Genomic DNA, 14568 nt, shown 5'->3' on the forward strand with positions numbered 1-14568 from the left:
TGGATTTGCAATGCCTTTTCGCAGCACCCGCTCGCCCGCATGCTTGCCTGCTAGTATAGTGAGCTCAGCCAGAGTGTGGGACCATCAACAACCACAAGGTGGCACCATTAGCGGAATGGCCGTATAATCACCCGCCTGCGATACCGGCCTCCGCTATGTTATCCCCCACTCGTTTATCCCCCGACCAGCAATGTTTCGCCCAAATATTTACGCCACTGCACGGCGTCTCACCCGCCCAACAACCCGCGCGTTCCAGACCCATGGACGCCCCACCTACCAGCGTTTCTCCAGCAACAAGCCACCCATCTGGCAATCACGCACATTCTGGTACGTCACCGGCTCAGTTGGCGCGGGCTCGTTCATCTACTACCAGGCACACCTGGAGCCAGCACCTGTGACCGGCCGCAAGCGCTTTATCAATGTGACCCCCGAGCAGGAGGCGCGGTTTGCGGCCCAGGCATACCAGGAGACGCTGATGGAGTACCAGGGGCGGATTGTGCCGCGAGGGAGTCCGGTTGACGACTATGTGAGGAGGGTGGCGAAGCGCGTGATCACTGCCACAGGCATAGAGGGTGTCGAGTGGGAGGTGCATGTGGTGATGAGCGAAGAGAGGAACGCGTTTGTGCTGCCCGGCGGCAAGGTCTTTGTGTTCACAGGCATCCTGCCCATCACCAAGACTGAGGACGGGCTGGCTGCGGTTCTAGGGCATGAGGTAGGGAGAATGCAATAGGCAGATGAACTGTGGCATTGCACTATCATGCGTCAACTAAGTCTAATATGCCTGAGCATATATCCGTTACATAGATCGCCCACCAGTACGCCAGGTAAGGTATCCTAGCGTCACCCCTTGGACCCGGATGCATCCTAATGAACGCATGAACTTCAGACTCCGGCTCTGACCCTGGCCCCAGCGACGATATCGCACAATGGGCGGTGCTGCATGGCGCTAGCCACATGACACGTACCACCCAACAGGAAGTCGCTCTCTGCTGCACCAGACCACTTGTCTGCGCAAAAGACCCAGAAATAGACACTGAATTCCTCGCTCTGTAGGCATGCGGCGGAGAAGATCTCGCAGTCGAACCTGCTCTCATTCGTCTACATCCTAGCCAGCTTCTTTGTCGACCCTTCTCTGCTGCAGCTCGGCCGCGGGATGACCCATCTGCTGACTGTCCTGCCCAACAGCCGCGCCTGCGAGCGCGAGGCTGACTACCTGGGGCTTTTGTTCATGGCCCAGGCGTGCTATGACCCGAGAGCCGCGGTCGGGCTGTGGCAGCGCATGCAGATGGCAGAGCAGGGCTCGCCGCCGCAGTTCCTCAACACGCATCCGGCGACAGGCGACAGGATCGAGAAGATCACCGAGTGGCTGCCGCAGGCAGAGCTGAAGCGCGAGGCCAGCTGCCCTGCGGACATGGCAAGCTCGTTCTTCGGCCAGTTCCGGCACTGAGTGAATGGTGGAGAACAAACACAGACATCGTTTATTTTTAGAGCGCAATTTGGGATGGAAGAAATAACGAGCATGAACACGAGGTTATGAGAGTCGGGAGATACATGTGAATTGGTGGCCGGGTACACTCAGCGGCGGCCGTAGTCTCTGTACCGGTCCTCGGCATGGCCGTACTCCCTGTACGGTGCATCGTCCTGCGCGTAATCCTGGTAGTGCTGCTGCCCGCCGTGTGACGGAGCGTACGCTTGGTACGGCTGCTCATTGCTGGGCGCGGCATATGCCTCGTACGGCTGCTCGCTACTGGTTGGGGAATAGGCCTGGTACGGCTGCTGGTGCTCACCGCCGGGCGTGCCATACTCCTTGCTGTATCCGTGCAGTTGGTCATGGTATGGCGGTGGAGTCAAGAACGGATCCGAGCTCTGGTTCACCGGCTGCGAAAAGATATCGTCGACGCCGTATTTGCTGCTGACCGCCCGTCTGCGCATGAAGTAAAACACGATAGCACACACCAGCAGTCCACCGGCCGTCACACACGGCGCAGCAATAACCGTCGTCAGGTTGGTCGATGCACCGACGTCGGCCTTCTCACCGTTGGCCTGGTCGATGGTCGGGAAGTCCCGCAACATTGTGGTAGTAAGCCCGGGCCGCGTAATCGTCACAACCACCACATTCGGCATTGCTGTGGTTGGCGTTTGCGAAGTTGAGCGAGTGGATGCCAGCGTTGACTCGTTGGCTTCTGTCTTAGACTCTCGGTGTATATTGCTGGTTTGAGTCGTCGTAACGAAACTGGTAACTATCTCGTCACCATCGTCGTCTGTGTTGGTGTCAGTATCAGCGTCAGTTCCAGTGCCAGTGCCAGTGCCAGTGTCTTTGTCTGTTGTTGGCGTCGACTGTGTTGTTGGCGTCGACCGTGTCGTTCGTGTTGGTGTTGGTGTCGATGTGAGAGTTGGTTCTTCTGTGGGCTCCGTGGTCGGGGTGGGTTTGGTGGTTGGGGTGGTCGGCGTTGGAGTCTTGTCGCTGCCTCCGCCTATAAGATCGCTGGCACGGCTGCCGATGCTGTCCAGGGCGTTCTGCCGCGGAGCCAGCACGACCTTGTCGTCGATGTCTGCTCTGATTTGTACTGGGGCTACACCGCCCACACCGCTAGCGGATGCGGCGAGCATAGTGGTGGATGCCAGCACCCAGCACAGCGTGTGGAACTTCATTATTTACGAAATGGAGGAAAGTGGAGATAGAAAGGAGTAAGAGTCTTGCCAGTGCCCTTCCAAAACGGAATAAATACAGCAAGACTTGTGCCAAGTGATGAAAATGGACTGGTAGCTGCGTGAACAGCTATAAATAAGGGGGAAATGGTGTGGCAGAAGGTTAAAGGAACAATAAGCTAGTGAAGGAGAAAAAGAACGGAGAACCCCTTGCTGGGGCGTGGCTGGCTTTGGCTGGGCACTTTTGTAGCCTACCACATAGCTGTTTCCCGCCAGTGATACCACTCCCTCGCTTGCCAGGAAGAATGAGAATGGGTGATTTTCAGCTGCTTGGTTGGCGTCGCATAGTGACTTTTTTTGGCTCAGCGGTTCGTGGTCTGTCCACTGTGAGGCCGGTGCTGCGGTGATCTCGTGATTGGCTTTCAGGAGAACACAAAATTATTGGGGAGTGGGGCGCGTGCTGAGTGGGTCTGACCAGCAGCGTCGATATCGACTTCTTTTTCCCCTCGCCTTTGCTCGTCAAGTGCGCTTACATTCCCACACCCCCTCTTGTCGGCTCAACCTTGCTCACACTTGTCTCTCCCTCTTGGTCATTCAGTACTTTCAATGAAGCACATTCGGCTCAATGACCTCAGCAGTAGCAGCGAAACAAAGGAGAATTTGGAGAGCGTGCAGCGCGCAGTGCTGAACAGCCAGCGCTGCATTGTAATAACAGGCGCGGGCATTTCAGTATCGTCGGGAATCCCCGACTTTCGTTCGCCCGACGGGCTATTCCAGCAGCTGAAGCAGCGGTATCCGCAGAGCGTAGCTAGCGGACGCGACCTGTTTGATGCGACGCTGTTCAACGACCGCGACATGGTCGGGCTGTTTTACAATTTCATGGGCGAATTGCGCGACTTGGTGAGCCAGGCGAGCTGCACGCCAACGCACAAATTCATCAAGCGGCTGGATGAGCAAGGGAAATTGCTGCGCTGCTACACGCAGAATATCGACTCGCTGGAGAAGCGGATTGGGCTGGAGACGGCGTTCCAAAAGCCAGTGGAAAATGCAGAGAGCGGTGCCACGCAGGCAGTGAAGCAGGAGAATGAGGATGCGAGCGGCGAGTCGTCAGAGGAGTCGAAGGAGGCATTGGATGCGAAGCGCGCGCTGCAGCGAGCGAATTCGGCGCGGCGGCGGCAGGTGCTGGACAAGACATTCACAAAGGCAGTACAGCTGCACGGCGATTTGGAGAACGTCGTCTGCACGATCTGCTTCACTAAATACCCGTTTACAGAGCAGCTAGCAGAGGAATTCCGGGAAGGAGCACCGCCGCCGTGTCCGCACTGTAAGGAAATCGAGACATTGCGTGACTTGGTCGGTAAGCGCTCGATAGCAGCAGGCGTACTCAGACCTGACATTGTTCTGTACAATGAGTGCCACCCGCAAGGAGACGTTATCGGCGCACTGAGTGAGTTTGACTTGCGGCGGCGCCCCGACCTGTTGATTGTGATTGGCACGTCGCTGAAGATCCCCGGGGTCAAACGCATGGTCAAGGAGATGTCGAGGTGCGTGCAGTCGTGCACCATGAGGGCGAAGCGGGCGGGCGCGGGCAAGGCCATCTTCATCAACCGCGATGACCCTCCCAAGGGCTGGGACAGTGTATTTGACTTCTTCATTGCTGGCGACTCCGACGACGCTGTGAGCCACCTGCCGCTGACGCAGGAGGGTGCAGAAGAGGACCGTTCGGTGATGGCCATCAAGCAGAGAATGGCGATCGAAACCATCTGTGACCTGGGGGATGGCAACGTGGCGGGAAAGCCGCTGGCTGAGGAATCCGAAGCTGACTCGACTGACGACTCTGATACACAGGTACCGGTAAGGCGGCCGCGGTCTCGCAAACCCAAGGACACGGCGAGGACCCAGGCTGGTACCAAGCGTAGGGGCAGGAGCCAGCCTAGGGCCAAGAAGCTGACGACATCAATGGGTGTGGTCAAGGCCAAAAATACCTCTTCAGCTGGCAAGCGGAAGCCCAACATGCCAATGAAGCTGACACGGTCTGCCAGCGCTGCGGCTGTCTTTTCAACCTAAATCCTATTTAATCACGACTGTATAGTATTCTGACATGTACCTTATTAGCGCTACCAGCTACAGCGTGGGCAAGCTGCTTGTTTTGCCTGCGGTCTCGCTTGCCTTCCCACATAGCACACATACTAGTCAGCAGTGAGTTGATGCTCGTAGAACAGACTACCGACTTCACTATCGTCTGCAAGTACATCTTGAACGATAGATGAACAGCAGCAATTCCACTACAAGGTAGAGAGATATGTAGCCCTGGTGCTCATACACTGCGATACACTGCCCTGTACCACTGTGCATATGTGTAGCACTCCGCATAGCATGTGTGGTTCGAGAATTGAAAAAGTAAATGCTTCTGGCAAGTAAAATACCGTAGAGTCATTCGTAGTAAAGAAGCGACAGCAAACCAGAATCATTTGCTTCGATGTACTACACATATACCATAGGTGCCACGATCAGATCTGCTGCCATGCAGACACATGGTACACGTGAGACCAGGTGAGACTCATATCCAGCCGCATATAACTTTATACCAATAAGCCGCGAAACATGGAAACGAAGAAAAATGCACCGAGTGTATCCAAAAAGACAGCAATCCTGCCTATACTGCCAGCCGAGAAGCGATTGCCATTTTAGGTTTTGCTGCTGAGCGTCTGAGCCTGGTCGATCCATGTATGTCAATCAATCAATATTGCACGATATATTCCTGGCCTGGCATATGCTGGTTAGTTGCATAAACAATGTGGCGGGTGAGGATATGCCGCCTGCAGTACACCTTGCTCAAAACTAGACAGACAACGTAGACCCTAGTACTCGAAGCAACCGTCTTTTATGTTTGAGAGAACACGCCTATTTCCTTAATTCCCCTCGTTGATCGTAGCACTGTTGATATCAATCAACCCCGCTTGTGTACAATAAATTTAGCTACCCCGCAAAAACGCACTATACCTCACGGTCAGAGAAGCGGACCAATGTGTAAAAGGTGCCTGGTCTTAACGCATGAGTTCGACAAGGGTACCGGTGCCTCCTGGTGTATTTTCCGAGCGAGAAAAGCTCAACATAGGACATTCGTACATTATTTGCGGTAGTTGACCAGCACCGTCAACCCCATGCGTCACTGACTTTACCCTAGATTTTACATTTAGCCCTACGCATTTCTTCAGATGCAGAATGGAGAAACAATGTATTGAACGCTTTTGTTACTGAGGTATGTAATTGCACGAATAGTCGAGGGTAGATGGGAGGATAACAGCGATGAATCTCATTTTCGAGAGACACGGCGCGACCCCTGAGCCAGACTGCTCCTCAGAAAAAGAAAAGAGGGACCACCGCTGTCTCAGGTCCCGGCACATGACCTGCATCAACTTCGTTTTTGGCAAAAAAAAAAGGCTGCAACGCTTAACGGAAGAAAGCATGCATGTACCATGGCCCAAACATAGGTATGGTTATTACGGAGCTGCAATGAGGCTTATTTTCAGGCGTTCTAACCATGTCATATTTTTTGCAAGACTGAGCTGCTGTGACCGAAGTATCTGGCACTGTCGAGTATAAATTTGTACGGCCGGCCTGGTCAGCGCGACTTGAGCCTTTTTCTCTCAACATTTCCCACTTTCGTAGTCAAATATCATCATGAACCTATTTTATTTCTCTGCTCTATTCCTGCTTTTTATGCACGTTTGTAGGGCAGCGTGGCTCTGGGACATCGGGGAGTCCCTGCGAGCCCCTCGCGCCGGCCTTGCTCGCATTAGTGGGTGCGTGAGACTCCCAGCTGTCCAGGCCACAGGGGTATCCCTTGCTGCGTACAGCTTGTACACGGCATATATCAAGACCAACTCCAAGACAACCTCCCTCGTTATTCACTACCCCAGGTCTCTGCTCGGCAGCCCAAACTTTCGGCCAGGTGCCAAAGCGACAGCCCGGGTGTACCGGTGCAGGACCAGTTCTGTTGGTGGCATCAGGCACAGGACGTGCCGCAGCCTGAAGACGCCGCGCCTGGCTCTGGTCCCAGCCCACATGGGCTCGGGAACAGACCTCAGCACGTTCGTCCGCTGGAAGCCCAATCCTGCTATACTAAAAATGGAGGACTCTTTCTTTGCTATTGATGAGTACCGCGGAAACATCACTAGACCGACCCTGACACTAGCAGTCATAGATGCTGAGCACCAAGCACGAGTCAAGGTCACTGCCGCCTATCTCACCGAGTTATTTTCAAGGCACCAGGCTGCAGTCAAGGTCACCGCCGTTCATCTCGCTGGGCTGTTCGCACTTATCTACCTCCTTCTGTTGATCTCATGGGTTTGGTTTGTTGGCCAAGCAATGGCGTGCAACCCGGTGGAATTCGTTGAGGTCGCAGTGCAGACTCAGATGGAGACCACCGAGGTCAGCTGCCAGGCTTTGGCAGAGACCACTGGGATTGGCAGCCAAGCTTCGACAGTGACCATCGAAACCGCCACGCAGACTCAGATGGTTGGAACTGAGGCCTCAACGCAGACCGTGGTGGTTTGCCCTGAGACAGTTGAGGTTGGCACCCAGACCGACGAACTCAGCCTTGGCGGCGATGACGGGGGCAATAGCAACGGTTGTAGTGATAGCAGTGATATCGTCAATGATGGCAGTGGAAGCGACTCAGAGGAATCGGTTGTCTTCATCCCTCCTGCCCACTGGGACGAAATCCCTGGCACAGATGATCTTTCTGGCCACCCGCAGCCGAGCACCAGCGGCAGCAACAGCAGCAAGACCAGCAACGGTCGCCGCCGCCGTGGATGTCGAGGTGGACGTAGACGTGGACGAGGCAGCAGCACCAGCAGCAGCACCATCACTTGTGGTACCAGCAACAGCAGTGCCTTTACTTTCAGAAGCAGCCCTTTCACTTTCAGCACCAGCGCCTTTACTGGCAGCGGCAGTAGCAGCGCCCTCACTGGCAGCAGCAACAGCAGTGCTATCCCTACCACAACTAGCAGCAGTGACACCATGGTCGAGAACAGCAGCAACGATAACAGCAGCAATGACAACAACAGCAATGACAACAATTGCCGCCCCCGCCGCCGCCGCTGCCGCCGTGGGACACGTGCCGGGCGCGGACGCCGTACGCTCTATCCGGATAATCCTGGACATGTGCGGCCGGGAAGCAGCCCTGGCCGCGGAAAGCACTTCCGGCCAAATGCTGCGCCAGACACTGACTGGCGCAGCAGCCACAAGTAATCCATTCTAGTTTTGTTTCTTGTTTTGTTTCTTGTTTTGTTTCTTGTTTATATTCTGCCAATACCACATCTGAGATCTAGCAATGACATAAGCTGGTCAGACGGCAGCAGCGACTGCCTGCCCATGATGACACTACGGGCGATACTACAGCCCCTCAGGTTGGTGTCAGTGTGGGTGCACACATCGGGCTTTTGAGCAATCCCTCGACACAGGGCCATAAAACCAAGCTATGAATATATTGATGGCCAAGTTTGGTGCTCACCGGAGGTGCTTGTCTTTTGCTGAAAAGTCACAAAGTATATCTTAATTTTTAACTACTTAAAAAGGTTCTAGCGGATGGTTGGACACTTTTTGGCCTATAAAATCTTATATATAGGTAAAGATAAAGATAAAGCTGTTTTAAACCTCAAAGTGAGTTTGGGTGACTTGCTTCGTAAACTCCTTTTCATCCTGTGCGGTATCTGACCTCATCGGTGAAACCAGGGCGACAAGCTGGTATTGTAGCGGTCACAGGTCTCCACTAGATATCTCCATTGGTTCAGTGCAAGAGCTGCTCTCATTGTTAGTCAGCCTGATGCCAAGGATTTCGTCAACCGGAAGAACAAGTCAGAACTGTCGAGCGTAGATTCCTGTGATGTAATTAGATATCATATTTATGATTATCTATTACATAATGGCAATATCAGGCTACATGGTGTATGCGAAATGAATCAGGTGGCGACACACGTGGATACCGAGCTGATGACAGCATACAAGAACAACATTGTATTGCACTATGGCACTTGCCTACAGCAGATTCTGGCCAAATTGATTGATATTCACAGCCGCAAAAACACACTGCACAGTACAATGGGCAATGTGTCCAAGGCTGAGTTCAATAGTGCTTGTCAAGTGTGTATCTATACGCCTGCACAGAAGCTCCGCCAGGCAGTTGCCTCTAGGCACCCTGATCTCAGTGTGCTCACCCCACCGATGCTTGCAATCTACAACAAGCTGGCACCAGTCCTTAATGCCTATGATGCCAAGTACAGATTCGCCAAAGACAGCCGATACTATGATGCCAAGGTAAATCCACTTCAGCATCTGCGTGCATATATTCGTCTATGCCAGCTTATCGAGAATGAGCAGCTTGGCAAGTCTCCCCCCAATGCTTGCCTCTGCGGACATCATGGATCCCAGGCCATGTGCGTTTGGACAAGCAAATAATCAAGCAGGTGTTTATTTCGAAAACACGCGAGCAGGTTACCAAGATCAACGCAGCAAAGAGGGCAGCAACAGAGGCAAGGAAAGCAGCAGAAAGGGGCGAAAAATTGGCCAAGATGGGAGATATCCATGATCGCCATTACATCAACAACCATCCGACACGTTCAAATGACCGGTTTGCCGTGATGCTCTTATCGACGTGTCAACTCATGCTGACTAGCAGCCGAGCTTGCATCGCGAGCAGAGTATTTGTAGTATTACTTGAGCTAGGGGGATAAACTTTTACGCTGGAAACGAAATAGCCAAATAAGCAGATAATCAAATGGTCAGTCAATGTAACGGAAAGACCCGCGGGCAGCCGACGGCTTGCGCTGGATGGGTGGGCGCCGCTTCCGTCCAGCAGCAATGCCCAGGGAGGCTGGGGGTGGGCTGTCCTCGGTACCCTCGATATACCAGCGGACGAAGCGGCCGACGGTGTTGGAGACGTTGGGCGAGTCGGCGTCGTCTTCAGACTCGTGCTCAACGCCCTCGATCTGGGCGATCTTGTCAACAGAGTTCATGACGCGCTTGCCGGCGACCTGGCATAGGAACGAGTCGAGCATCAGGGCACCCAGAGTGAACAGTAGAGTCCAGTACAGCAGACTGGCCATGCCGACCAGAGCAGACGGCGCGGGTGAGCCAGGGTGGGCAGGTGCCAGCAGCCGGGTGGCCTCAGCAGCGCTATCATACTCCTCGATAGCATCGGGGGTGCGCACTGGGCACGTGCGGCTCCGCCCGGCGTCGCTCTCGGTGCTGCTGCGGGCTACGTCTAGTGACCAGCGCGCATCGGCATCGCGGAAACTGTCGGCCAGCGCCGAGACTTCGGCAGCGGCATCATCCCAGCGCGCAAACGACGTTGAGATCTCGCTGACGGTGGTGCTGGAGCGCGTGCGTGCAGCGCGTGCAGCAATCTCGTCGTTGACGCTGCCGTCCACCAGTGATGCTGACATCAGCGCCGCGCGTGTCACCGAGTTGCGGAATCGCCGGATTAGCGGCACACCCTCGTCGCGCGACACGCTGCGACGGTGCATGGTGCGGTCAGTGCCCAGGTGTGGGAACTCGCGTGCGCCATCGAACGTGGCCCGCGTGGGCGTGCAAAACGCTCGCACACCCATGGCCGACAACCGCCGCGAGCTGTGCGACAGCACGTCGCTGGCCACGCATGTCTCGGATGAGTTCGACAGAACCGAGTCGGCTGTGTCAGCGCGCTGCCGAGCTGGTCGGAAGCTGCTGCGCCGGGATGCCCGCAGCATGTCCGACTCGCCGTCGGCCTCGGTTGGGTCGCTGCTCGAGTACGCCGCTGGTGCCCGTCGCCGCCGCCGCGCGCCCTGTGCTGACGATGGGCGCCGTGCCAGCAGCTCTGGCGAACAGTCCAGCGCCAGCCGTGGCTTAGTGCGCCCAGCCCGCTTCTTTGTGTGGAACGCCGGCGGCTGCGATGCACTCTTGGGAATTATTGGTTCGGGGAAATCCGACAGCTGTGGGTCGTCTGAGGCCACTGCCGGCTTGGCCTCCAGCGCCGAATTGGCCTCGCTGATCAGCGAGTCGATCATCTGCTGGATGCGGTCGTACTGCGGGTCGGCCGCCTCGTCCTGGGGTGGCTCTGCCTTCTTTTCCGCTGGTGCGCTTGCCGGTGCGCTTGCCGGTACTTCAGGCGCTGCCCGCGTTGCGTGCGGAAGCGCCACGCCCAGCTTGCCGATGCGCGCATTCAATCTATGCTGAGGAGGCCATTGAGCTGAACAAGGCTGCAAGAAAACAGAAAATTGCTGCTGCCAGACCCATGTGCTCCCGAGAAGAATGGAGCACAAGCCAAGGCTCCATTCTTCACATGCCAGGCTACTTACTCTGCTATTTGCGAGGCCACCGAAAAGTACGACGATGCATGGTTGTCCAGCGAGTTCTTGACCGTCGCTATCACGTTCTCCAGCTCCACCACGCGGCTCAGCACCGCCGGGTCGCCTCCGCCGCCCATCGTACCATACCCAGACGGGCTGCTGCCGGTGACTGGCCGCACTGCACTACCTGTTACCTGTCGCGCAGCTTCATTCTTGTCTCCCATTTGCCGTAATGTGTGTATGTGTTTTTTTGTGAAGGCGAGCTGTTAATACAACGTTAAGTGTACGTTAATGCAGAATGGGCTTCTAAAAAATAAAGGCAATAGTCGTGAAATAGGGAGGGAGGCGAAATTCGCGGCTGGAGAGGAGAGATGCCAGACTGGTTCTTCCATTTTTTTTTTCACCAGAGAGCCTATGTTTCCCACCAACATCATCGCGCACTCTCCCTAGGAGATTTTCTGCCATGCCTAGCAATCACGGCCGCTTTTATGAAGTGTCCTTCTGGTAAACACAGGAGAAGATCCCTGCCTCGGCCACACTATAGCTCAGCGCAACCTTCACCAACCCGCGCCAACTCTATTTCTTTGCCTGCACCGCAACAAACAGCGCCTTGCCCTGGACAATAGCCTCCCCTGATTCCGCATCCACGGCGCTTGCCTCAACAAACACCTTGCGCCCCTCGACCCCCGTAACCCATGCATCCAACACCACAAACCGCTCCACCGGCTCCTGCCGCTTGAACTCGAGCTCAAAGCTAGCTGTAAACGTCGTCATGCCCGGCGGAGCCGCCAGCAGCGACGTGCGTGCCGTCAGATCATCCAACAGCACAAACAAAACCCCCGGATTCGCCATTGCGCGGCTTCCGAGATCCAGCCTACTGCCCAGGTACTGGACAATCGTCAGACCCTGATTCCCCGCCCCGCACGCAACATGATCCGGTGTTTGCATCCACTTGAAAATAAGCGGCAGCAGCGGCAGCTCCCCAGGACTTGCCAGTCCCCCGTAGATGAGCGTCTCGGCAGCCTGCGCAATCTTGCGTTTGCCAAATGGCCAGTAGAAGGGTGTCTGCGTGGTCTTCTCAGAACTGCTCAGCCTCTGCACAATCGGGAGCGCCTGGCGCTGCGCCATGAGCGGCCGGGTTTGGGCAATGTGCGACTGTGTGTAGGTGGGCGGATACTCGGTTTCACTGGGTCCTGGTGGCTTAGTCGCGGTCATGCATGTGCGTGCAATTGCCTGTGGCGTCCATGCTGCGCCCGTCCGTGCGAGGGACCTGAACACTGCCTGCATTTGCAAACTCGGAATTATTCAGTACAGGTATCTAGAGAAACAGAAAAAGTCAACCATCGTGTGTCTTGCACTAGCCAAGATAAGAAGGATAGTGCCCACTAGCTTGGCCACGAATTCCGTGTTCGGTGGATCTGCCCCATGACAAAGCAGCGGGCTGTTATCAGCAAAAAACGGAAAAACTGTCATCCGTCGCTCACGCCCACGTCTCTTTTCTCACGCGACGGGCCCGTCTGTGCGCCCTATCGGTCAGTTCCCCACGCCCTCCCCCGATATCTTCAGATCAGACACTGCCTCGTACAGGAGCTGATTCTGGAGGTCATAGAGGCGCACGGCTGCGCTGGCTGTCCCCTTGCTGGCACCATACAGCCATGCGTGCACTTTGACAAAGCTGGCTGTGAAAACCGGCTTCCGGTAGTCCATCTTCATCGTCGACACTACTACGTCCTGGCCTGAGAAGTTGAGTGCCGCCGCCAGCCCCATCAGTGAAGTCGCCAGCGTTGCCGTCATGCCGCCATGGATCACGCCCGGGTGTCCTGCCACGTTCTCGTTAATGTAGTCTACCATTGTCACCATGGGCACGCTAAACCTGCCTGGCTGTCGGGCGGCAGGAATGGTCGTCTGCTGGAGCTGCTGGGAGAGGTCGCTGTTGGCTTTCCATGCGAACAGCAGTGGCGGGACGCGGTTGAGGTTGGTGTACCCGAAGTGGTTGGCGAATTCGCCGAGCTGCTGCTTCGCCTGCCTGATATCGATCGCCTGGCAATTGCTGTTCTGTTCAAGCTCCTGGACTGCTGGCAGCGCTGCCCGCTCTCTGACGATGCTGTCGATGCTCCGCAGTTCGCCGGTCATCAATTGCCGGATGCAATTCCTTGATAATGGTCCGAGAACCTGTCGGCGTGCCCGAAAAAGTGTCGCCATTGAAAAAAGCACTGGAAGTTGCAATTGCAGAGAGAAAAGGGGTATTTCTGTGTATCGCTTTTCCACACTGGATGTTTATCAGGCTGCATGAGAATGGCTCGCCCACTTGTGCTGCGAACCAGCTGTCGCTGCCATTGCGATAGCTGGATCTGGACCCGACTCTGCCTTCAAACTTTTTCTTGTGTAATTTTATGTGCAAGTTGCCACCCGTGCAAGTATTTGCTACCAGCTATTTTGCTCTCAGGACATGAGTATTGTAATCATGGCTACTTTATTTTTTTACCTTTGGAACCCATCTCCTCGAAGCTTTTTGTAAAACACACAGTCGCCATGAGCTTTCTACATACCCGGCCTCTGTTCTTTCTGATATCGCTGTTGTGATTTATTCACTCCTCCAATGGCTGCAGTTGCTGAACTGCTAATAAAATCAAACGAGTGGAGGCACATTCACTCGATTAGCATAAACTGTCGCTATCAGCCATGCCATGCCATGCCATGATCTGCACAGGAGAACTCCCATGTCGACATGACGAAGAACATGGGGCGCTGGAGTGATCCAGTAAACTACCAGCCTCATCGAGCCCTCCCAATTTCTGCAGCTGCGCAGTTATTTTTCATCAATCACTGCTGTAGCATTGTATCTAATGCCACTTGTCGATGCTCAGCCTTCAGCAGACATGCATATAAACACACGCGTAACCACCGTACTCTCTGCCAACGGATTCTTTTGCAAGATTTCATTTCCAGCTAGTATTGTAAGCATTTTAAAGCCATCTCTATTCCACGACATTCTTCTCTAGCTCTTGTGCCATGGGTCTCTTCAAGCTGTTTCACAATGCTCCTATCTACGAGGCACCGGCTATCCAAAGCTCTCTATTCGGATCCCTGTGCAGGGTATGTAGTTTGCAATAACCGGTGCATGCCCCAGCAACACTGTGCTCTTCTAACCGCTAGCATTAATATAGATACAGGAATGGACTATTATCGCTGCCCTATGTGCCTTGCTTTACTACCAGTGTGCATTCTGTATCTATTTGACTCTCGGTGCAGTGCAGTGCTCGGTTATAAACAAGATATTTAAGCAGGCATTCCGACAGGAGCATCCCAATCAGCGTAGAGCCGGTGCTGCAACATGCAGGATGCTGTCTACCCATAATGTAACAGCTGCGTATATTACCGCCATCCTGTCTTCATTGCTGCTGTCAGAGTACTACGACGATCCAACCTACATTGTCTACATGTTGATGGCCAGTCTGGTCAGCATCCTGGCTATCCTTGTTTTTTTATCCCGTGTGACTTGCAGATCTCAGGCGGTTGCCCAGGTTTCTGTAGGGCTCCTAGTCGGCACGATCTTTGGGACGACATGGCAGCTGCAGCGACACACACT

At 54.7% G+C, this 14568-nt stretch overlaps 7 protein-coding genes across 7 annotated transcripts; 3 read left to right on the forward strand and 4 right to left on the reverse strand.

Moving 5' to 3' along the window:
* Positions 1 to 170: 170 nt before the first annotated feature.
* DL89DRAFT_270268 (uncharacterized protein) lies at positions 171 to 1530 on the forward strand. Its single transcript, XM_040888641.1, has 3 exons — positions 171 to 712; positions 805 to 824; positions 1054 to 1530. Exons 1-3 carry the CDS (start codon positions 191 to 193, stop codon positions 1445 to 1447), a joined length of 936 nt encoding a protein of 311 aa, XP_040740358.1. The 5' UTR covers positions 171 to 190; the 3' UTR covers positions 1448 to 1530.
* Positions 1455 to 2849, reverse strand: DL89DRAFT_286431 (uncharacterized protein). Its single transcript, XM_040889867.1, has one exon. It carries the CDS (start codon positions 2650 to 2652, stop codon positions 1576 to 1578), a length of 1077 nt encoding a protein of 358 aa, XP_040740359.1. The 5' UTR covers positions 2653 to 2849; the 3' UTR covers positions 1455 to 1575.
* Positions 2850 to 3155: 306 nt separating this feature from the next.
* DL89DRAFT_238397 (DHS-like NAD/FAD-binding domain-containing protein) lies at positions 3156 to 4329 on the forward strand (the record flags this gene model as incomplete). The annotated part of the gene is made up of 2 exons (XM_040884989.1): positions 3156 to 3720; positions 3829 to 4329. Coding segments are annotated over exons 1-2 (966 nt in total), but the record flags the coding sequence as incomplete, so codon positions are not given.
* Positions 4330 to 6333: 2004 nt separating this feature from the next.
* DL89DRAFT_260367 (uncharacterized protein) lies at positions 6334 to 7905 on the forward strand (the record flags this gene model as incomplete). The annotated part of the gene is made up of 1 exon (XM_040885775.1): positions 6334 to 7905. One exon carries the CDS (start codon positions 6334 to 6336, stop codon positions 7903 to 7905), a length of 1572 nt encoding a protein of 523 aa, XP_040740361.1.
* A 1529-nt stretch (positions 7906 to 9434) lies between these two features.
* On the reverse strand, positions 9435 to 11203 carry DL89DRAFT_295595 (uncharacterized protein; the record flags this gene model as incomplete). The annotated part of the gene is made up of 2 exons (XM_040890656.1): positions 9435 to 10857; positions 10989 to 11203. The coding sequence occupies 2 exons, from the start codon at positions 11201 to 11203 to the stop codon at positions 9435 to 9437; spliced, it is 1638 nt and encodes a 545-aa protein (XP_040740362.1).
* A 352-nt stretch (positions 11204 to 11555) lies between these two features.
* On the reverse strand, positions 11556 to 12194 carry DL89DRAFT_260369 (uncharacterized protein; the record flags this gene model as incomplete). The annotated part of the gene is made up of 1 exon (XM_040885776.1): positions 11556 to 12194. The coding sequence occupies one exon, from the start codon at positions 12192 to 12194 to the stop codon at positions 11556 to 11558; it is 639 nt and encodes a 212-aa protein (XP_040740363.1).
* A 318-nt stretch (positions 12195 to 12512) lies between these two features.
* On the reverse strand, positions 12513 to 13112 carry DL89DRAFT_295597 (uncharacterized protein; the record flags this gene model as incomplete). The annotated part of the gene is made up of 1 exon (XM_040890657.1): positions 12513 to 13112. The coding sequence occupies one exon, from the start codon at positions 13110 to 13112 to the stop codon at positions 12513 to 12515; it is 600 nt and encodes a 199-aa protein (XP_040740364.1).
* Positions 13113 to 14568: the final 1456 nt, after the last annotated feature.

The sequence above is a fragment of the Linderina pennispora genome, assembly GCF_002104995.1.
Source record: "Linderina pennispora strain ATCC 12442 chromosome Unknown DL89scaffold_16, whole genome shotgun sequence".
NCBI lineage: Eukaryota > Fungi > Kickxellomycota > Kickxellomycetes > Kickxellales > Kickxellaceae > Linderina > Linderina pennispora.

Bases quoted from the DNA above. Each gene is read 5' to 3' on its own strand.
- DL89DRAFT_270268 (XM_040888641.1), top strand. From the start codon at position 191: ATGTTTCGCCCAAATATTTACGCCACTGCACGGCGTCTCACCCGCCCA. The intron at 713-804 runs GTAGGGAGAATG...TCCGTTACATAG, and splicing joins CTGCGGTTCTAGGGCATGAG to ATCGCCCACCAGTACGCCAG. The intron at 825-1,053 runs GTAAGGTATCCT...CTCGCTCTGTAG, and splicing joins ATCGCCCACCAGTACGCCAG to GCATGCGGCGGAGAAGATCT.
- DL89DRAFT_286431 (XM_040889867.1), bottom strand. From the start codon at position 2,652: ATGAAGTTCCACACGCTGTGCTGGGTGCTGGCATCCACCACTATGCTC.